Source organism: Giraffa tippelskirchi, chromosome 2, assembly GCF_054371585.1.
Source record: "Giraffa tippelskirchi isolate mGirTip1 chromosome 2, T2T-mGirTip1v1.2.pri, whole genome shotgun sequence".
NCBI classification, from domain to species: domain Eukaryota; kingdom Metazoa; phylum Chordata; class Mammalia; order Artiodactyla; family Giraffidae; genus Giraffa; species Giraffa tippelskirchi.
The window spans coordinates 163,263,401-163,279,049 of record NC_137276.1 but is presented as its reverse complement, the minus strand read 5'-3'; the positions used below and the strand labels follow the sequence as shown (position 1 = coordinate 163,279,049).

General features: G+C 35.2%; 1 protein-coding gene across 14 annotated transcripts in view; it reads right to left on the bottom strand.

Annotated features, from left to right (window-relative positions):
* The window catches only part of DLG1 (discs large MAGUK scaffold protein 1), a 261,526-nt gene that overhangs the window by 166,457 nt on the left and 79,420 nt on the right, over positions 1-15,649 (bottom strand). For all 14 annotated transcript variants that reach the window (XM_081571476.1, XM_081571481.1, XM_081571470.1 and 11 more), the window contains exon 5: positions 6,424-6,588. In XM_081571476.1, coding sequence (XP_081427602.1) covers positions 6,424-6,588 — 165 coding nt within the window. The remainder of the gene's footprint in view (positions 1-6,423; positions 6,589-15,649) is intronic.

Here is a 15,649-nt window from a genome sequence, read left to right as displayed (position 1 = left end):
TAATATTCTTAACAGTTGATTTTTAAAGCAATCATCTATTAATCTTATTTTCTATTAACATTCATAAGAATTGTGAACAACAAAAGTAGTGCCTAATTTACATTCTACTCAGCAAATTGCTACTATTCAAAGATAACTTTTCAAATTACAAAAATAACAATTCATATATTGAACTCTATGTATAGTACAGTGTTACTTGCTTCATTCCAACCACAATACTATAAAAGTTGAGAAGCTCCTTATATTAGCTTTCTTTTTTTTAAAAAAAAAAAGACTACTAATCTGGTAATCTTATATATACTTTAAATAAAATATACTTCATTATTAAGCTTCTTAAAACATTTGCAGCTATTTGTAAAAATTTAAAACTTGCTTTATGTTAAAATAAGGCAGTTTTTTTAAAATTTGGTTTTCTAACACAAAATAACCTTAACCATTTTGCTATTATACTATCCCAGTTCTATGCTCCCTCCTCAAATTTTAATCTATACATGAGACAGAGAAGCAGGAAGAAATACACCAAATGGTGCAGTTTTAATAATTCTAAAATTACAAATGTATCAGAAAATAGTCTCTCAAAAATCCAGTCTATCAAAATTTCTGACCCAATAATTTGACTTCTGGAAAACCATTCTAAGAAAACAACCTAAACATACTTTAGATGCCCCAAGATGATTCACTACAGCCTTCTTTATGAAACCTAGTAAAAATGGAAATAACAAATAGTGAACACCAGAAGTGTTCATCAAATCAAAGTACAAATATACTATGTAATATTATGTATCAAGTTTTTTAAAAAAAGTTTAACATGAGAAAATGTGTAAAACAAGTTTATAATAGGAAAAAAACCTGTTATTAAAAACAGTAAGATGTAAAGTATGACTTAAAAACAGGTGAAAGAGAAGTTAGATAATTTCTTCTACTGGTAAAGAAAATCCTTATCAGTTCCCAGATACAAATCAAGAGTCAGCAAGAAAAACGGAGAATACAATGATGATATCCAATTTCTCTACCTAACTGCACCAGAAATTTATCTATAACTATTTCAGAGACTGATGCTGTTAATATCTTCTACAAGAAAACAAAATGAGAAACAGCAAGATAATGGCATATAAGGACTGATAGATTCAGCTGCTTTCCGATGAGACAAGTTGAATTATTACCATAGTACACTAAGATGCTTTGAGGCTATTACTTTCTTGATTTTAACCAAAATCTATCAAAGATTTGCATACAAATACTCAAACTGCCACTTCACTATGGTAATAGTATAACACAAGCAAACTGTAAGATGTAAGCCAATTTCAGAAAAGATAAAATATAAAAAAGGTGTGATTTATAACTAATAGTAAGGGAAATTTTAAGCTCCATAACATACTTCTTTAAATAAACCTCTGTCAAACTTTTCATACTGTTCATGGTGTTCTCAAGGCAAGAATACTGAAGTGGTTTGCCATCCCCTTCTCCAGTGGACCACATCTTGTCAGAACTCTCCACCATGACCTGTCCGTCTTGGGTGGCCCTACACACAGCATGGCTCATAGTTTCATTGAGTTGGACAAGGCTGTGGTCCATGTGATCAGTTTGGTTAGTTTTCTGTGATTGTGGATTTCATTCTGTCTGCCCTCTGATGAGTAAGGGTAAGAGGCTTACAGAAGCTTCCTGGAGGGAGATACTGACTGTGGGGGAAACTGGATCTTGTTCTCATTACTTTGCTGACAAAAGTTTGTCTAGTCAAAGCTATGGTTTTTCCAGTAGTCATGTATGGATGTGACAGTTGGACCATAAAGAAAGCTGAGTGCCAAAGAATTAATGCTTTTGAACTATGGTGTTGGGCTCTTGAGAGTCCCTTGGACTACAAGGAGATCCAACCAGTCCATCCTAGAGGAAATCAGTCCTGGGTGTTCATTAGAAGGACTGATGTTGAAGCTGAAACTCCAATACTTTGGCCACCTGATGCGAAGAGCTGACTCATTGGAAAAGACCCTGATGCTGGGAAAGGTTGAAGGCAGGAGGAGAAGGGGATGACAGAGGATGAAATGGTTGGATGGCATCACCGATTCGATGTACATGAGTTTGAGCAAGCTCTGGGAGTTGGTGGGGGACAAGGAGGCCTGGCATGCTGCAGTCCATGGGGTCGCAAAGAGTCAGACAGGATTGAGCAACTGAACTGAACCGTCAAACTTGTCTTTAAAAAGCCCGGGAAGGGGGGAAATGTGATGAGAGATATAATCCTTTATCATTTAATAATTAACTGCAAAGGACAAAAGCATTTTTAATGCAGATACCAAAAGAATAAGGAAAATCTGACTTAGTTCTCTTATGGTAAGAAAATCAGGAGAAAAGGACTCAAATTAAGGAAGTAAGTGAGAGAGAATCTTTAAAAAGTAATAACATTTTCTCTTTCAATAACTGGAAATACTTAGTCTCACTGCAGAGTAAGGATTAAATTAAGAGATGTCAGAAATTTACTTTAAAATACTTCAAGACAATGTGGCCAGCTTGACTAAGCCGCCAGCGTGCGCAGCACGGGCAGGACGCACCCGGGTCTCGACGGACTTGTGCATGTTAGCTGTCTAGATTTATGTCAGGTTTTTAAAAACTCTGGTCTTTTAAAGTAGTCCTAACCACTTTACTATGGAGACGTGTGAGAGCCCCTCTCCTCTCCCGCGCGAGCCCGCAGGAGGAGTGGCGATGGAGGACCGTGCTTGCCCCCTCCGCGCGCTGCCCCGTGGACAGTCTCCAAAAAAAAAAAATAAATAAATAAAAATAAAATACTTCAAGACAGACAGTAAAGATGTGTATGGTGGTTCAATTAAGCTAGGTTCTAGTGCAGTGCTTCTCAACAGTGGCTATCTACGAGAAACACCTAGAGAACTGTCATAACTCTCCAAAGCCAGACTCTATCCCAGAACAATTAAATCATAATCTCTGAGATATAAATTTTAAAACTTTTTAAAGTGATTTCAATGTTCAGCCACAGCTGAGAACCATTACTTTATGGACAGTCAGTTGTCCTAATCAAGAATTCACATTCCTAGACTGGTCAGCTAACATTTAAGTATAAAGTAAATGGCTACTGTAGGAATTTTGTTATATCAATCTTTGATCAACACCAAAGGCTCCCCAAATACAATGAATGAAGTGGGCTTTCACTGCTGAAATTCATTATATTTCATTTATATGGACTGGCTGAATTAAACACACAATCTTCTCATGTACAAGGGAAAGAAAAGTCTCTGAAGAGGCTTAGAGCCTTAGGGATGGCACCTTAGGTTTAATCCTGGAAGATGTCTGGAAAGATGTCTGGAAATTCTATGTAACAAAATCTTGGTCTCTGGATGATATCTGGAAATTCTATGTAACAAAATCTTGGCCTCTGGAATACTGTTTTATTTGCCAAGAGTGAGCATTTTATGCAACAACAGAAAGTTGAGGCTTCATCATATTTAAAGAGGCTAAGGACTTCCCTGGAGGTCCAATGGCTAAGACTCTGCGCTTCCACTGCAGGAGAACTGGGTTCAATCCCTGGTCAGGGAACTAGATCCCACATACCACAACTAAGATCCAGCCCAGTCAAATAAATAAATAAAAATTTTTTAAAGAGGCTATATACAATACTTCATTATCTGTTTAAATGTCTGCTTATTTGAGAATCTGCATACCTACAGAAGTAACTACCAAACACCTACAAAAAAACTGAGAGCTTGAGTGTGTGCAAACTGACTTTGGACAATTTTTAACAATTATAATCACCAAAAATCCAAAATATTAGAAACAAGAACCATACATACCTGGGAGGATTTTTCAACTGAAGAAATAGGTTGTATTAATTCAGTCAAGAGAAAATAGGCATAGGCTGATAAGAATAGCATATAAAGCAGGAAGGAGTGCTTAGAATTCGTGTTCTAAGGTTCTTTTGTTGTTCAAAATGAGAGTAAATTTATTGTTTAAATTTCTGTAAGTGAAACATGTATATTAAAGCTTCTAAAACAATTTCTAGAATGACCATTAAAGGAAAAGAAACAGAACAACTTCCAAGCTAGTAAGAAGGAAAAATGAGATGAAAAAATAAAATTGAAAAGAAGACATGATAGGGTCTTCCCAGATGGTACAGTGGTAAGGAATCCACCTGCCAGCGAAAGAGACACAGGAGACGTGGGTTCAATCCCTGGGTTGGGAAGACTCCCTGGAGTAGGAAATGGCAACCTACTCCAGTATTCTTGCCTGGAAAATTCCATGGACAGAGGAGACTGGCTGACTACAGTCTATAAGGTTGCAAAGAGTCAGACACAACTGAGCACGCATGCAATGCAATTAAAATACTTTTAAACAACTCGTGGGGCAAAGAAAAAAATCATACTGGAAATAAAAAGCTTGAAAGATGATAAACATTACATATTAAATCTGTAGGTTACAAAGTGCTATTTAAAGGAAAATTTACAAATTCAAATAGCATTAGAAAAAGCTGATAATGTAATAAGCAACCAAACTGAGAAGCTAGGGGGAAAAAAATCAAACAGAATAAACTCATGGAAAGTAGGAAAAAAAATAATACTGGTAAGAGGAGAAAGGGGAAAAAATAGAAGGAAAACTGTCTCTGTCACTAATTGCCAACTGATTTTTTTCCCCGTGTACTTTACTTTCATTTATCCTCCCAGGGGAAGATCAGACTGCCTCTGCCAAACACAATCTTTAATTGATATGGAGGCTATCCACACATCTATATATGTACATAAGCATGTGTGTGTGTAAATATATATATATGTATATGTGTATATGAAAGGGGGCGGGTGTGGCAGCACATGGGGGAGGAGCACAGGAGAAGATTTTTTTAAAAGACATGTTCTTATTTACTTATTTAGGTATATAGTTGATCTACAATGTTGTATTAATTACTGCTGTACAAAAAAGTGATTCAGTTATACATATATATATGTATTTTTTCACATATACATTTTTAATACTCTTTCCATTATGTTTTATCATAGGATACTGAATATAGTTCTTTGTGCTATACAGTAGGACCTTTTTGTTTATCCATTCTATATATAAAAGCTTTCATCTCCTAGTCCCAACCTTCCAATCCATCCCTCCTCCCATCCCCTCCCCTTGGCAACCATGTCGGTTCTCTAGTAAAAGACATGGTTCTCTGAAAGTGACCCTTCTTTGGCAAGAATAGTCAAAGGGGGAAAAAGGCATAAACACTACTAGGAATGAAAAAGGGGCTACACTTAAATATGCTGTAGACATTTAAAAAAAAATAGGATGTTGAGAATATTTCAAAGTAATATGAAATGGACAAATACCTAGAAAAATTATTAACTAAAAATCTCAGTGATACTATATAATCATTAAACTTTTTAACCAGTAATATGAAATCATCCCTCAAAGAGAATTGCAAAACCCACTTTGAGGTTTACTAGTAGGAAATGATTCTTATATAAAATACATACAACTAACAAAGGATTAGAATCCAGAATATATAGTGAACTTGTACAAATCAGTAAAAAGAAAAATCCAATACAAAAATGAAAAAAAGTCTTGAGAAGTTATGTCACAGAATAGGAAATCTAAATGATCAGTATTATCAAACAGTGCAATGTACACTAAAATCACAGTAAGATGCTACTTCAAACCCAAAACAATGGCAAAAAAAAAAAAAAATACTGAGACTATAGATCAATTAAAACTGTTACATACTGCTGTTGAAAATATAAATTATACAACCAGTTGGAAAAATAATCTGGTGTTATCCGTAATGATGTTATATATAACCTACAATTTTAACTGCATTTTTAACACTAGTAATAATCTGAAAATAACAGCCATCAAAAGTAAGGTAAGTTATAGTATATTCACATAATAGAAAACTCTAGGGCAGTGAAAACAATGAATTTTGAGAATATATGTTGAGCAAAAAGTGTAAGTTGAGATTACACATAGTATAATTCCAATTATATAAAACAAAAACAGGAAAAAGAAACAATATATTGATTAGAAATTTAAACATATGAAACCAGGACTGTGGTTATTTCTGAGGGGAGAAACAAGATGATGGGGTCAGGTAAAGCCACATATTGGACTTCAAAGATACTGTTAACCTCTTTTTCTGAACCTACTAATATATTTTTTTACAAGTTTAAAAATATTTCATTGTGGGTATTTGAAATATAATAGCTATTTCCTTCATGAGAACTCTTAGGCGTCAAGATCGTATCAATGAATAAAATTTATTTATAAAATACAGTTTTAAAATATCTTTAGAATGCTAATAAATAACATGAAATTTCTTACAAGTATAAAAACCAGAAACAATTAAAGTTGGAAAATCATACACGAAAGAAAAGTTCTAAGCATGTGTGACACTACTAACAAAAGTAATAAATAATTCATAGCAACAAAATTAAGTTATTATCTTACCTTTACTGGTGAAATATGAGAGTGAGAAACAAATCCATGGACGTTTTCAATTTCTGACAGGTTCTTCTCTGAGACATGAACCAATTCTGGACCTATCACCTCATTAGTGATTTGTGGAGAAATGTGCTCTTGAGGAAGTGTATCTTCATCCTGATACCGGTATTTCTGTAAAACACAAAATATTATTAAATATGAGAAAGCTCTGAAAAGCAACATGAATTTGATTCAAATCATGATTTTCATAACTACCCAAATAATAATATTTAGCTACATGAAAAGTGTATTTTATGGTTTAATACAGAAAGTCTGAGAGACATGGTTCTCCATTTTAAAGTCATGCCAATATTTTAATAAAGTTATCTGATTATTAAAAATAATTCAGAATCTGGGAAGACGGCAGAGTAAGAAACACCAGAAATCTGTCGCCCCCACCTAAGTAACAGCTGCACAGGCATAATCTGTCTGATATAATTTTGCAAATCTCCGGTCTGCTGAAGGCTTGCAACATCAGGGGAAAACTTGGATGTATATTGTGTTTAATTTGGATCAGTTTTACCACCACTGTTCAACATGGTACTGGAAGATGTAGCCAGAACAATAAGGCAAGAAGAAATAAAAGGCATCAAATTGGAAAGGAAGCAGCAGTATTATCTCTGTCTTCTATCAATAAAGACTCAGCAAAAAAGCTGTCAGAACTACTGAATACAGCAAAGCAATGGGACACTGTTTTGTATCCTACAAAAGTCAACACACAAAAATGAGCTGCCTTTCTACACATAATCAGTTGTATTTCTATACACATACAATCTGAAAACTACGAAAACAATTCTGTTTACAATAACATTAAAAAAACCAGGAATGAACTCAACCAACAAGGTGAAAGACTTGGGCAATGAAAACTACAAAATATTGATGAACAAAATTAAAGACAACATAAATAAATGGAAACACATCCTGTATTCATAGGTTGAAGATTTAATAATGCTAAGATGTCAATACTACTTAAAGCAATACTGGAAATTTAATCCAATTCCTATCAAAACCCCAATGACATTTTTTTATAGAAATTTAAAAACCCATCCTAAAATTCATTTGGATCTAAAGGGATTCAAATAGCCAAAATAACCATGAAAAAAAAAGACCAAAGCTGAAAGGCTTACTCTTTCTCATTTCAAAAGTTACTACAAAGTTACACTAATCAAAACAGTTTGTTATTGGCATGAAGACAGACATATGGACCAATGGAACGAAGAAGAATTCAGAAAAAGACTCTCACACACACAAATTATTTTTCACAGGGGTGCCAAGACCATTCAGTAGGGAAAGACAATCTTTTCAACAAATGGTGCTGCAAAAAATCACATATTGACACATAAAAGGATGAAGTTGGACCCTTACGAAATACTATATACAAAAATTAACTCAAGGTGGATCAAGGGCATAAATGTTAAGACCTAAAAGAATAAAATTGTTAGAGGAAAAGCTTTAAGACATTGCATTTGGCTATGAGTTTTTGGCTATGACACCAAAGGCAGAAGTAACAAAAGAGAAAAACAGATGAATTTGATTTCGTAAAATTGACAAATTTTTGTGCATCACATGACTTGACCCAGAGAGTAAAAAGAAATGAAGAAAATATCTACAAATCATATATCTGATAAGGGATTCATGTCCAGAATATATAGAAAACTTCTAAAATTCAACAAAAACAAACAATTCAATTAAAAAATGGGCAAAGAACTCCAAAAAAGATACACAAAGAGCCAGTAAGCACATGAAAAGATGCTCAACATCACTATCACTAGAGAAATGCAAATCAAAACTATGAGCTACCACCTGACAATCATTGGAATGGCTACTACTAAAAAACAGCCAAGGTTCTACTGTATAGCACAGGGAAATATATGAAATATATTTAATATTCTATGACAAACCATAATGGAAAAGAATGAAAAGAATATATATATGTATATATATAAGAAAGGATATATATTTGTAACTGAATCACTTTGCTGTACAGCAGTAATTAACACAGTTGTAAATCAACTATAATTCAGTATAAGAATTATTTTTAAAAAAAGACTGGTTAAAAAAAAAACAGAAAACAAACATTGGTAAGGATGTAGAGAAATCAGAACACTTTGAACTATTGGTAGAAATGTAAAACGGTACAGCCACCATAGAAAACAGCATGGTGGTTCCTAAAAAAATTGAAAATATGATTACCATGTGACCCAAGAATTCCAATTCTGAGCATATAACCAAAAGAACTGAAAGCACGGTCTTGAAGACAGAGTTCTACACCAGTGTTCATAGTAGCATTATTCACAGTAACTAAAACATGGAAGAAACCCAAGTATCTACCAATGGATGGATGGATAAGCAAAATGAGGTATATATACACAATGGAATATCATTGAGCCCTAACGGAGGAAATTCTGTAATATGTTACAACATGGTTCATGAACCTTGTAGACATTATGCTAGTGAAATAAACCAGTCATAAAAAGACAAATACTGTATGACTCCACTTACATGATGTACTTAGAGGGATCAAAATCATAAAGACAGAAAGTAGAATGGTGGTTGTCATGGGCTGGTGGGAAGAGAGAATTCTGAGTTACTGTTCAACAGGCATAGAATTTCAGTTTTACTAGATTAAAGGTTATGGGAATGGATGGTGGTGATGATTATTCAACAATGTAGATGCATTTAATACCACTGAACTGCAAACTCAAAAACAGTTAAGGTGGTAAAATAAATTTCATCTTATATGTATTTTTACCACAATAAAAAATAAGTACAAATAAGACTTCAAAGCTAGGTGAAAAAGAAACCTGAACACTGATTTTGTACCCAACATTAGCTGAACACTGTATCTCTAAAGATATATTTAAGTGAAGTCAACATACAAAGCCAAAGTCAGCTAATTTAGTCTTGTCTTATCCAATTAGCTTGTACAAAAAAAAAAAAAAACCAAATGAAAAAATTCAGCCTTTTCAAATTCTAACTGAAAATTAGTTATTAGATAACCATACTTCTACTTATAAAAAAATCTTTGCCTCTTTCTCTCTCACGTGCATATGCATTCTATTTTTAAAAGATAAACATAATTTTAAGAAAACCAAATCTACTTCATACCATACACAGCAGTAAAAGAAATCATAATTATAGGAATGGGAAGAAAATAAAAGTGCATGTTTATCATCCCAGGCTGGGAATCTGTAAGCACATACACAAAACCAGAAGAAACTTAGCTACCCATCCCCAAATTGAACACACATAAAGAAATCACAAACAAGGCACAAAAGAAAACAAATGTTTAAAGCAACAAACAGGATTATTAGCCCTATAGGCTGGCTCTTATAAATCACTGGGGGAAGAATATGAGTCAACAAACATAATAAAGGGATACTCAAAAAAGACATACAATTGGGTCTGTAAACTTATAGGAAAACATGCTCAACTGTTTTAGGAAGTAAAAATTACAATGCCAGCATTCAGAGAAATGGGCTTCCTGGTAGAGGTCTTTTCCTGGTGGACAATCTGGTAAAATGTTTTAAAAGTCCTGAAAATATTTCTACTTCTCTAGTAATTATACTTCCAGGAATTAATCTTAGAAGAAACAGCACTAGTGAGGAATAGAAATATTTGTGGTGTACTGACAAACATATATAATAAAATATATTAAAAAAAACTTAACTATGAATTTGACCACTGAAAGTTACTACACAACTTCCAGCATCACTTTTTAAACTATATCCTTCTGTGAAATGGTAAAATTACGCAGAGAACAACAACCATCAACAAAAGAAATCAACATCAGCCAGTTTATTTAACAGGATATAAGAAATCTATTTTTACATGTAGACTTCAATTATTTTCAAAACCACTGAAAAGAATTTACTAACTTTATCCTGAGTAAGATTAAAGTTAACACAGACATACTTACAAAACTTAACAGTTTATATGCTCAAATGAGTGAAAGCAAAATTTAAACATTTCTATACCTTAACAGTAGATACACTTTAAGGAAGGAAACTTGTTATTATATTTTCAGCTTTCAAGACACTCCACAACTTAGTTTATGGAGTAGTTAAGGGAAAAACACATGCAGAAGGATATTCACTATAGATCAGTTTGAAATAAAGAAAAATTGGAAATAAGCTGCTTATCATTAATGTATGTTTTTAAATTATGTTAGCAATAATATGAAAGGAAATGTTATGTGGAAGCTAAATTAGGTAAAAAGTTACCTCTTCTAAGGGGAAAAGATGAAGACACAACTACTAAATAAGGAAAGCATGTTTCAAAGCTAACAAATACACTTTGAACATTTTAAAGCAAAATGTTAGTATATCTATGTGTACGTATGTATAAACATTGTATGTATACACAATCATGTGTTTGCGAAGCATATCTACAAATGTCTATATGTATTAATAATTTGGAGAGGTCTGAAAAGATTTAAAACAAAAGAAGAAATCACTGAAATTCTGAAAAGGAAAGAAATCACTAAAAATTTTGTCTTTTCCTTTTCAAAAGACAACATTTTTAGTGATTTCTTTCTTTCCTTTTCAGAATGAACCATTTCATGTTTTATATCTTTCAGACTCCCCCCGCCGAATTTTATGTATCTTCTAATACATAAGTTGCCCCTTGATCTCTTTATATTCCATATAATTACTCAGAAACTCAAGGTATTTAATCTGTAGGCTTCCCAGTAAAATCACTTCATAGTCATGGAACAATTCAGTGTGGTCCCCTGGCTTCTGTTGTTGTTTAGTAGCTAGGTTGTGTCAGACTTTTCTGCGACTCCATAGACTGCAGGGCAGCAGGCTCCTCCGTGCATGGAATTTCCCAGGAAGAATACTGGAGTGGGTTGTCATTCCTTCCCCAGGGGATCTTCCTAACCCAGGGATCGAACTCACGTCTCCTGCATTGGTAGGCGTATTCTTAACCACTAAGCCACCAGGGGAAGTATCCCTGGCTTCTGTACTTTGTGCAAACTGGCAGCAGAATGCAACAGCTTGATCAGTCTCATGTTTTATAGATGGTACTGTGTTCTATTAAGTAACGCATAATGTCTGGTTATATCTTTTTGCAATGTTAGGAGCTCCTGATACTCAACGCCTAAATCAATTCATTCCATGAGGGTTGTAAATGATGACAATCTATTACTCTTTTTTAATTTATTAAAAGATACATACACACACACAGATATATAAGAGTTCTCTTCACTTACCATTTGGTTACCTGTTGGTATGGTTCACACATGAATAACATGTTCTTTTATCTAGCAGTTTTCAAGATAGATAAAATATTGGTTCCCTATTATCCTCCAAAAGCAATTAGGAGTTTTTCATATATCACTCAATGCAATCCCAATCAAAATCCCACCTGGCTTTCTTCAAAATTAACAAACTGAGTCTAATACTCAGGAAGAGCTGCAAAAGACCCAGAATAGTCAAAACAGTCTTGAAACAGAAGAAGAAAGTGGAGGACTAACACTTCGCAATTTTAAAACTTCCTTCAAAACTGTATGAATCAAGATTGTGATACCGGCACAAGGATAGACACAGAGCAGTGTAATAGAATTAATAGTCCAGAAATGTATCCTATGATTAATGGTCCACTGATTTTCAGCATGAGCGCTAAGAAAATTTAATGAGAAAGGGATATCTTTTCAACATCTGGATGCAAAAAAAAGTTAAATCAGACCTCTTTCTCACACGATATATAAAAGGTTAGTTCAAAATGGATTAAGACCTAAAGGTAAGAACTAAAACCATAAGTCTTAAGAAAAATGTAAGTACAAATCTTGGCAACCTTGCATTGTTGTTCAGTATCTAAGTCTGACTCTTTGTGACCCCATGGACTGTAGCATGGCAGGCTTCCCTGTCCTTCATCCACTCCTGGAGTGTGCTCAAACTCCTCCTGTCCATTGAGTCAGTGATGCCATCCAACCATCTCATCCTCTGTCACGCTCTTCTGCTGCCCTCAATCTTTCCCAGAATCACGGTCTTTTCCAATGAGTCAGCTCTTTGCGTCAGGTGGCCAAAGTGTTGGAACTTCGGCATCAGTCATTCCAATGAATATTCAGGGTTGATCTCCTTTAGGATGGACTGGTTTGATCTTGCAGTCCAAGGGACTCTCAAGAGTCTTCTCCAGCACCACAATTCAAAAACATTAATTCTTTGGCACTCTGCCTTCTTCATGGTCCAGATCTCACATCTGTACGTAACTACTGGAAAAATCATAGCTTTAGCTATAGGGACCTTTGTCAACAAAATGATGTCTTTCGTTTTTAAGACACTGTCTAGGCTTGTCAGAGCTTTCCTTGCAAGGAGCAAGTGTCTTTTATTTCATGGCTGCAGTCATCATCCGCAGTGATTCTGGAGCCCAAGAAAATACAATCTGTCATTGCTTCTACTTTTTCCCCTTCTATTTGCCATGAGGTGATGGGACCAGATGCCATGATCTTAGTTTTTTGAATGCTGAGTTTTAAGCCAGCTTTTTTACTCTCCTCTTTCACCCTCATCAAGAGGCTCTTTAGTTTCTCTTCACTATGCCATTAGTGGTATCACCTACATGTCTGAAGCTGTTGATATTTCTCCCAGCAATCTTGATTCCAGCTTGTGATTCATCCATCCTGGTATTTCACATGATGTACTCTGCACAGAGGTTAAAATAAACAGGGTGATAATACACAGCCTTGTCATACTCCTTTCCCAATTTTGAACCAGTCAGTTGTTCCATTTAATGCTCTAACTGTTGCTTCTTGACCTGCATACAAGTTTCTCAGCAGACAGGTCAGGTAGTCTGGTATTTCCATCTCTTTTAAGAATTTTTCCTCAGTTGTGATCCACACAGTCAAAGACTTCAGTGTAGTCAATGACACAGATGCTTTTCTGGAATTCCCTTGCTTTTTCTATGATCCAATGAATGCTGGCAATTTAATCTCTGGTTCCCCTCTGCCTTTTCTAAACCCAGCTTCTACATCTGGAAGTTCTTGGCTCACATACTGCTGCAAGTATACCTTGAAGGATTTTGAGCATAATCTTTCTAGAAGGAATGGCAAACCACTCCAGTATTCTTGCTATGAGAACCCCATGAACAGTATGAAGAGGCAACCTTGTATTAGCCAGTGGTTTCTTAGGTATGACATTTAAAACACAAGCCACCAAAAAGGGGGTGGGGAGAACAAAAGATAAATCTGACTTCATATAAATTAAAAAACTTTTTTGATCATCAAAGGACACTATTCAGTTCAGGTCAGTCGCTCAGTCGTGTCCAACTCTTTGCGACCCCATGAATTGCAGCACACCAGGCCTCTCTGTCCATCACCAACTCCCGGAGTCTAACCAAACCCATGCTCATCAAGTCGGTGGTGCCATCCAACCATCTCATCCTCTGTCGTCCCCTTCTCCTCCCGCCCCAAATCCTACCCAACATTAGGGTCTCTTCCAATGAGTCAACTCTTCACAGGAGGTGCCCAAAGTACTGGAGTTTCAGCTTCAACATCAGACCTTCCAATGGACACCCAGGATTGATCTCTTTTAGGATGGATTGATTGGATCTCCTTGCAGTCCAAGGGACTCTCAAGAGTCTTCTCCAACACCACAGTTCAAAAGCATCAATTCTTTGGCTCTCAGCTTTCTTCACCATTTCTTCACTGTTTCCACTGTTTCCCCATCTATTTGCCATGAAGTGATGGGACCGGATGACATGATCTTAAGTTTTCTGAATGCTGTTTTAAGCCAACTTTTTCACTCTCCTCTTTCACTTTCATCAAGAGGTTCTTTAGTTCTTCTTTGCTTTCTGCCATAAGGGTGGTGTCATCGGCATATCTGAGGTTATTGATATTTCTCCTGGCAATCTTGATTCCAGCTTGTGTTTCTTCCAGCCCAGCGTTTCTCATGATGTACCCTGCATATAAGTTAAATAAGCAGGGTGACAATATACAGCCTTGACGTACTCCTTTTCCTATTGGGAACCAGTCTGTTGTTCCATGTCCAGTTCTAACTGTTGCTTCCTGACCTGCATACAGGTTTCTCAAGAGACAGGTCAGATGGTCTGGTATTCCCATCTCTTTCAGAATTTTCACAGTTTATTGTGATCCACACAGTCAAAGGCTTTGGCATAGTCAATAAAGCAGAAATAGATGTATTTCTGGAACTCTCTTGCTTTTTCGATGATCCAGCGGATGTTGGCAATTTGATCTCTGGTTCCTCTGCCTTTTCTAAAACCAGCTTGAACATCTGGAAGTTCACGGTTCACGTATTGCTGAAGCCTGGCTTGGAGAATTTTGAGCATTACTTTATTAGCGTGTGAGATGAGTGCAATTGTGCGGTAGTTTTAGAAAGGCGAAAAAATAACTCACAGGATAAAATATTTGTAAATCATGTTCCAGGATGAATCAGGAACTACAACTTCTATTGCTGCACAATTTTATAGATAATTTCCAATTGATGAATAGCTTGTATTCCAAACATCATTACTTTTTCCTTGTTTAAAAACTTGAAATCCTTACAATATAGATTATGTTAGGTTCCCCCAAACATAGACAGCCAAACACACATATACATGCATATATGTATATAGATAATACTGTTTTGAAACTAAAACTCAGAATACTGAAATATTCTTTATCTTCTTTTCTACCTTCCATTCCCAAATATAAGATCAAGAAATTTCTTCTTTGGTAGTAGCAAATAGGAATAGGGTGGCCAAATTGAGAAGTAGAGGCTGCACTGACTTTCTTAATCTGAAAAATTCAAGTAATTTTTAAAATAAATATTCAAAAATCAGAGCACCCTTACTTATTCTTTGGGAAATCACTACTGATAGAATATGTTCAAACAATGTTTACAAATCCTCAGTAAACTTCATAATAAAATGTTTTCCATGGTGTGATGTATCATAAATGCTTTACATTCAAAACTCCCCTCACATGTTTGTGGAACTGTGAATTCTAATTTTTCCTTAATAAGGTCCTTGTTTGGGTTGAACTGTACAATCCAAAATTCATCTGTTGAAGCCCTAGGGTCCCAGTACCTCAGAATAGGACTGTATTTCAAGACAGGACTTTTTAAGAAATGATTCTGTTAAAATGAAGCCAGTAGGGTATAATAATCCAATACGACTGGTGTTCTTATAAGAAGAAATGGGAACACACTGAGAGACACACCAGGGGGCGCCTGTGTACAAACGAAAACAAACAATA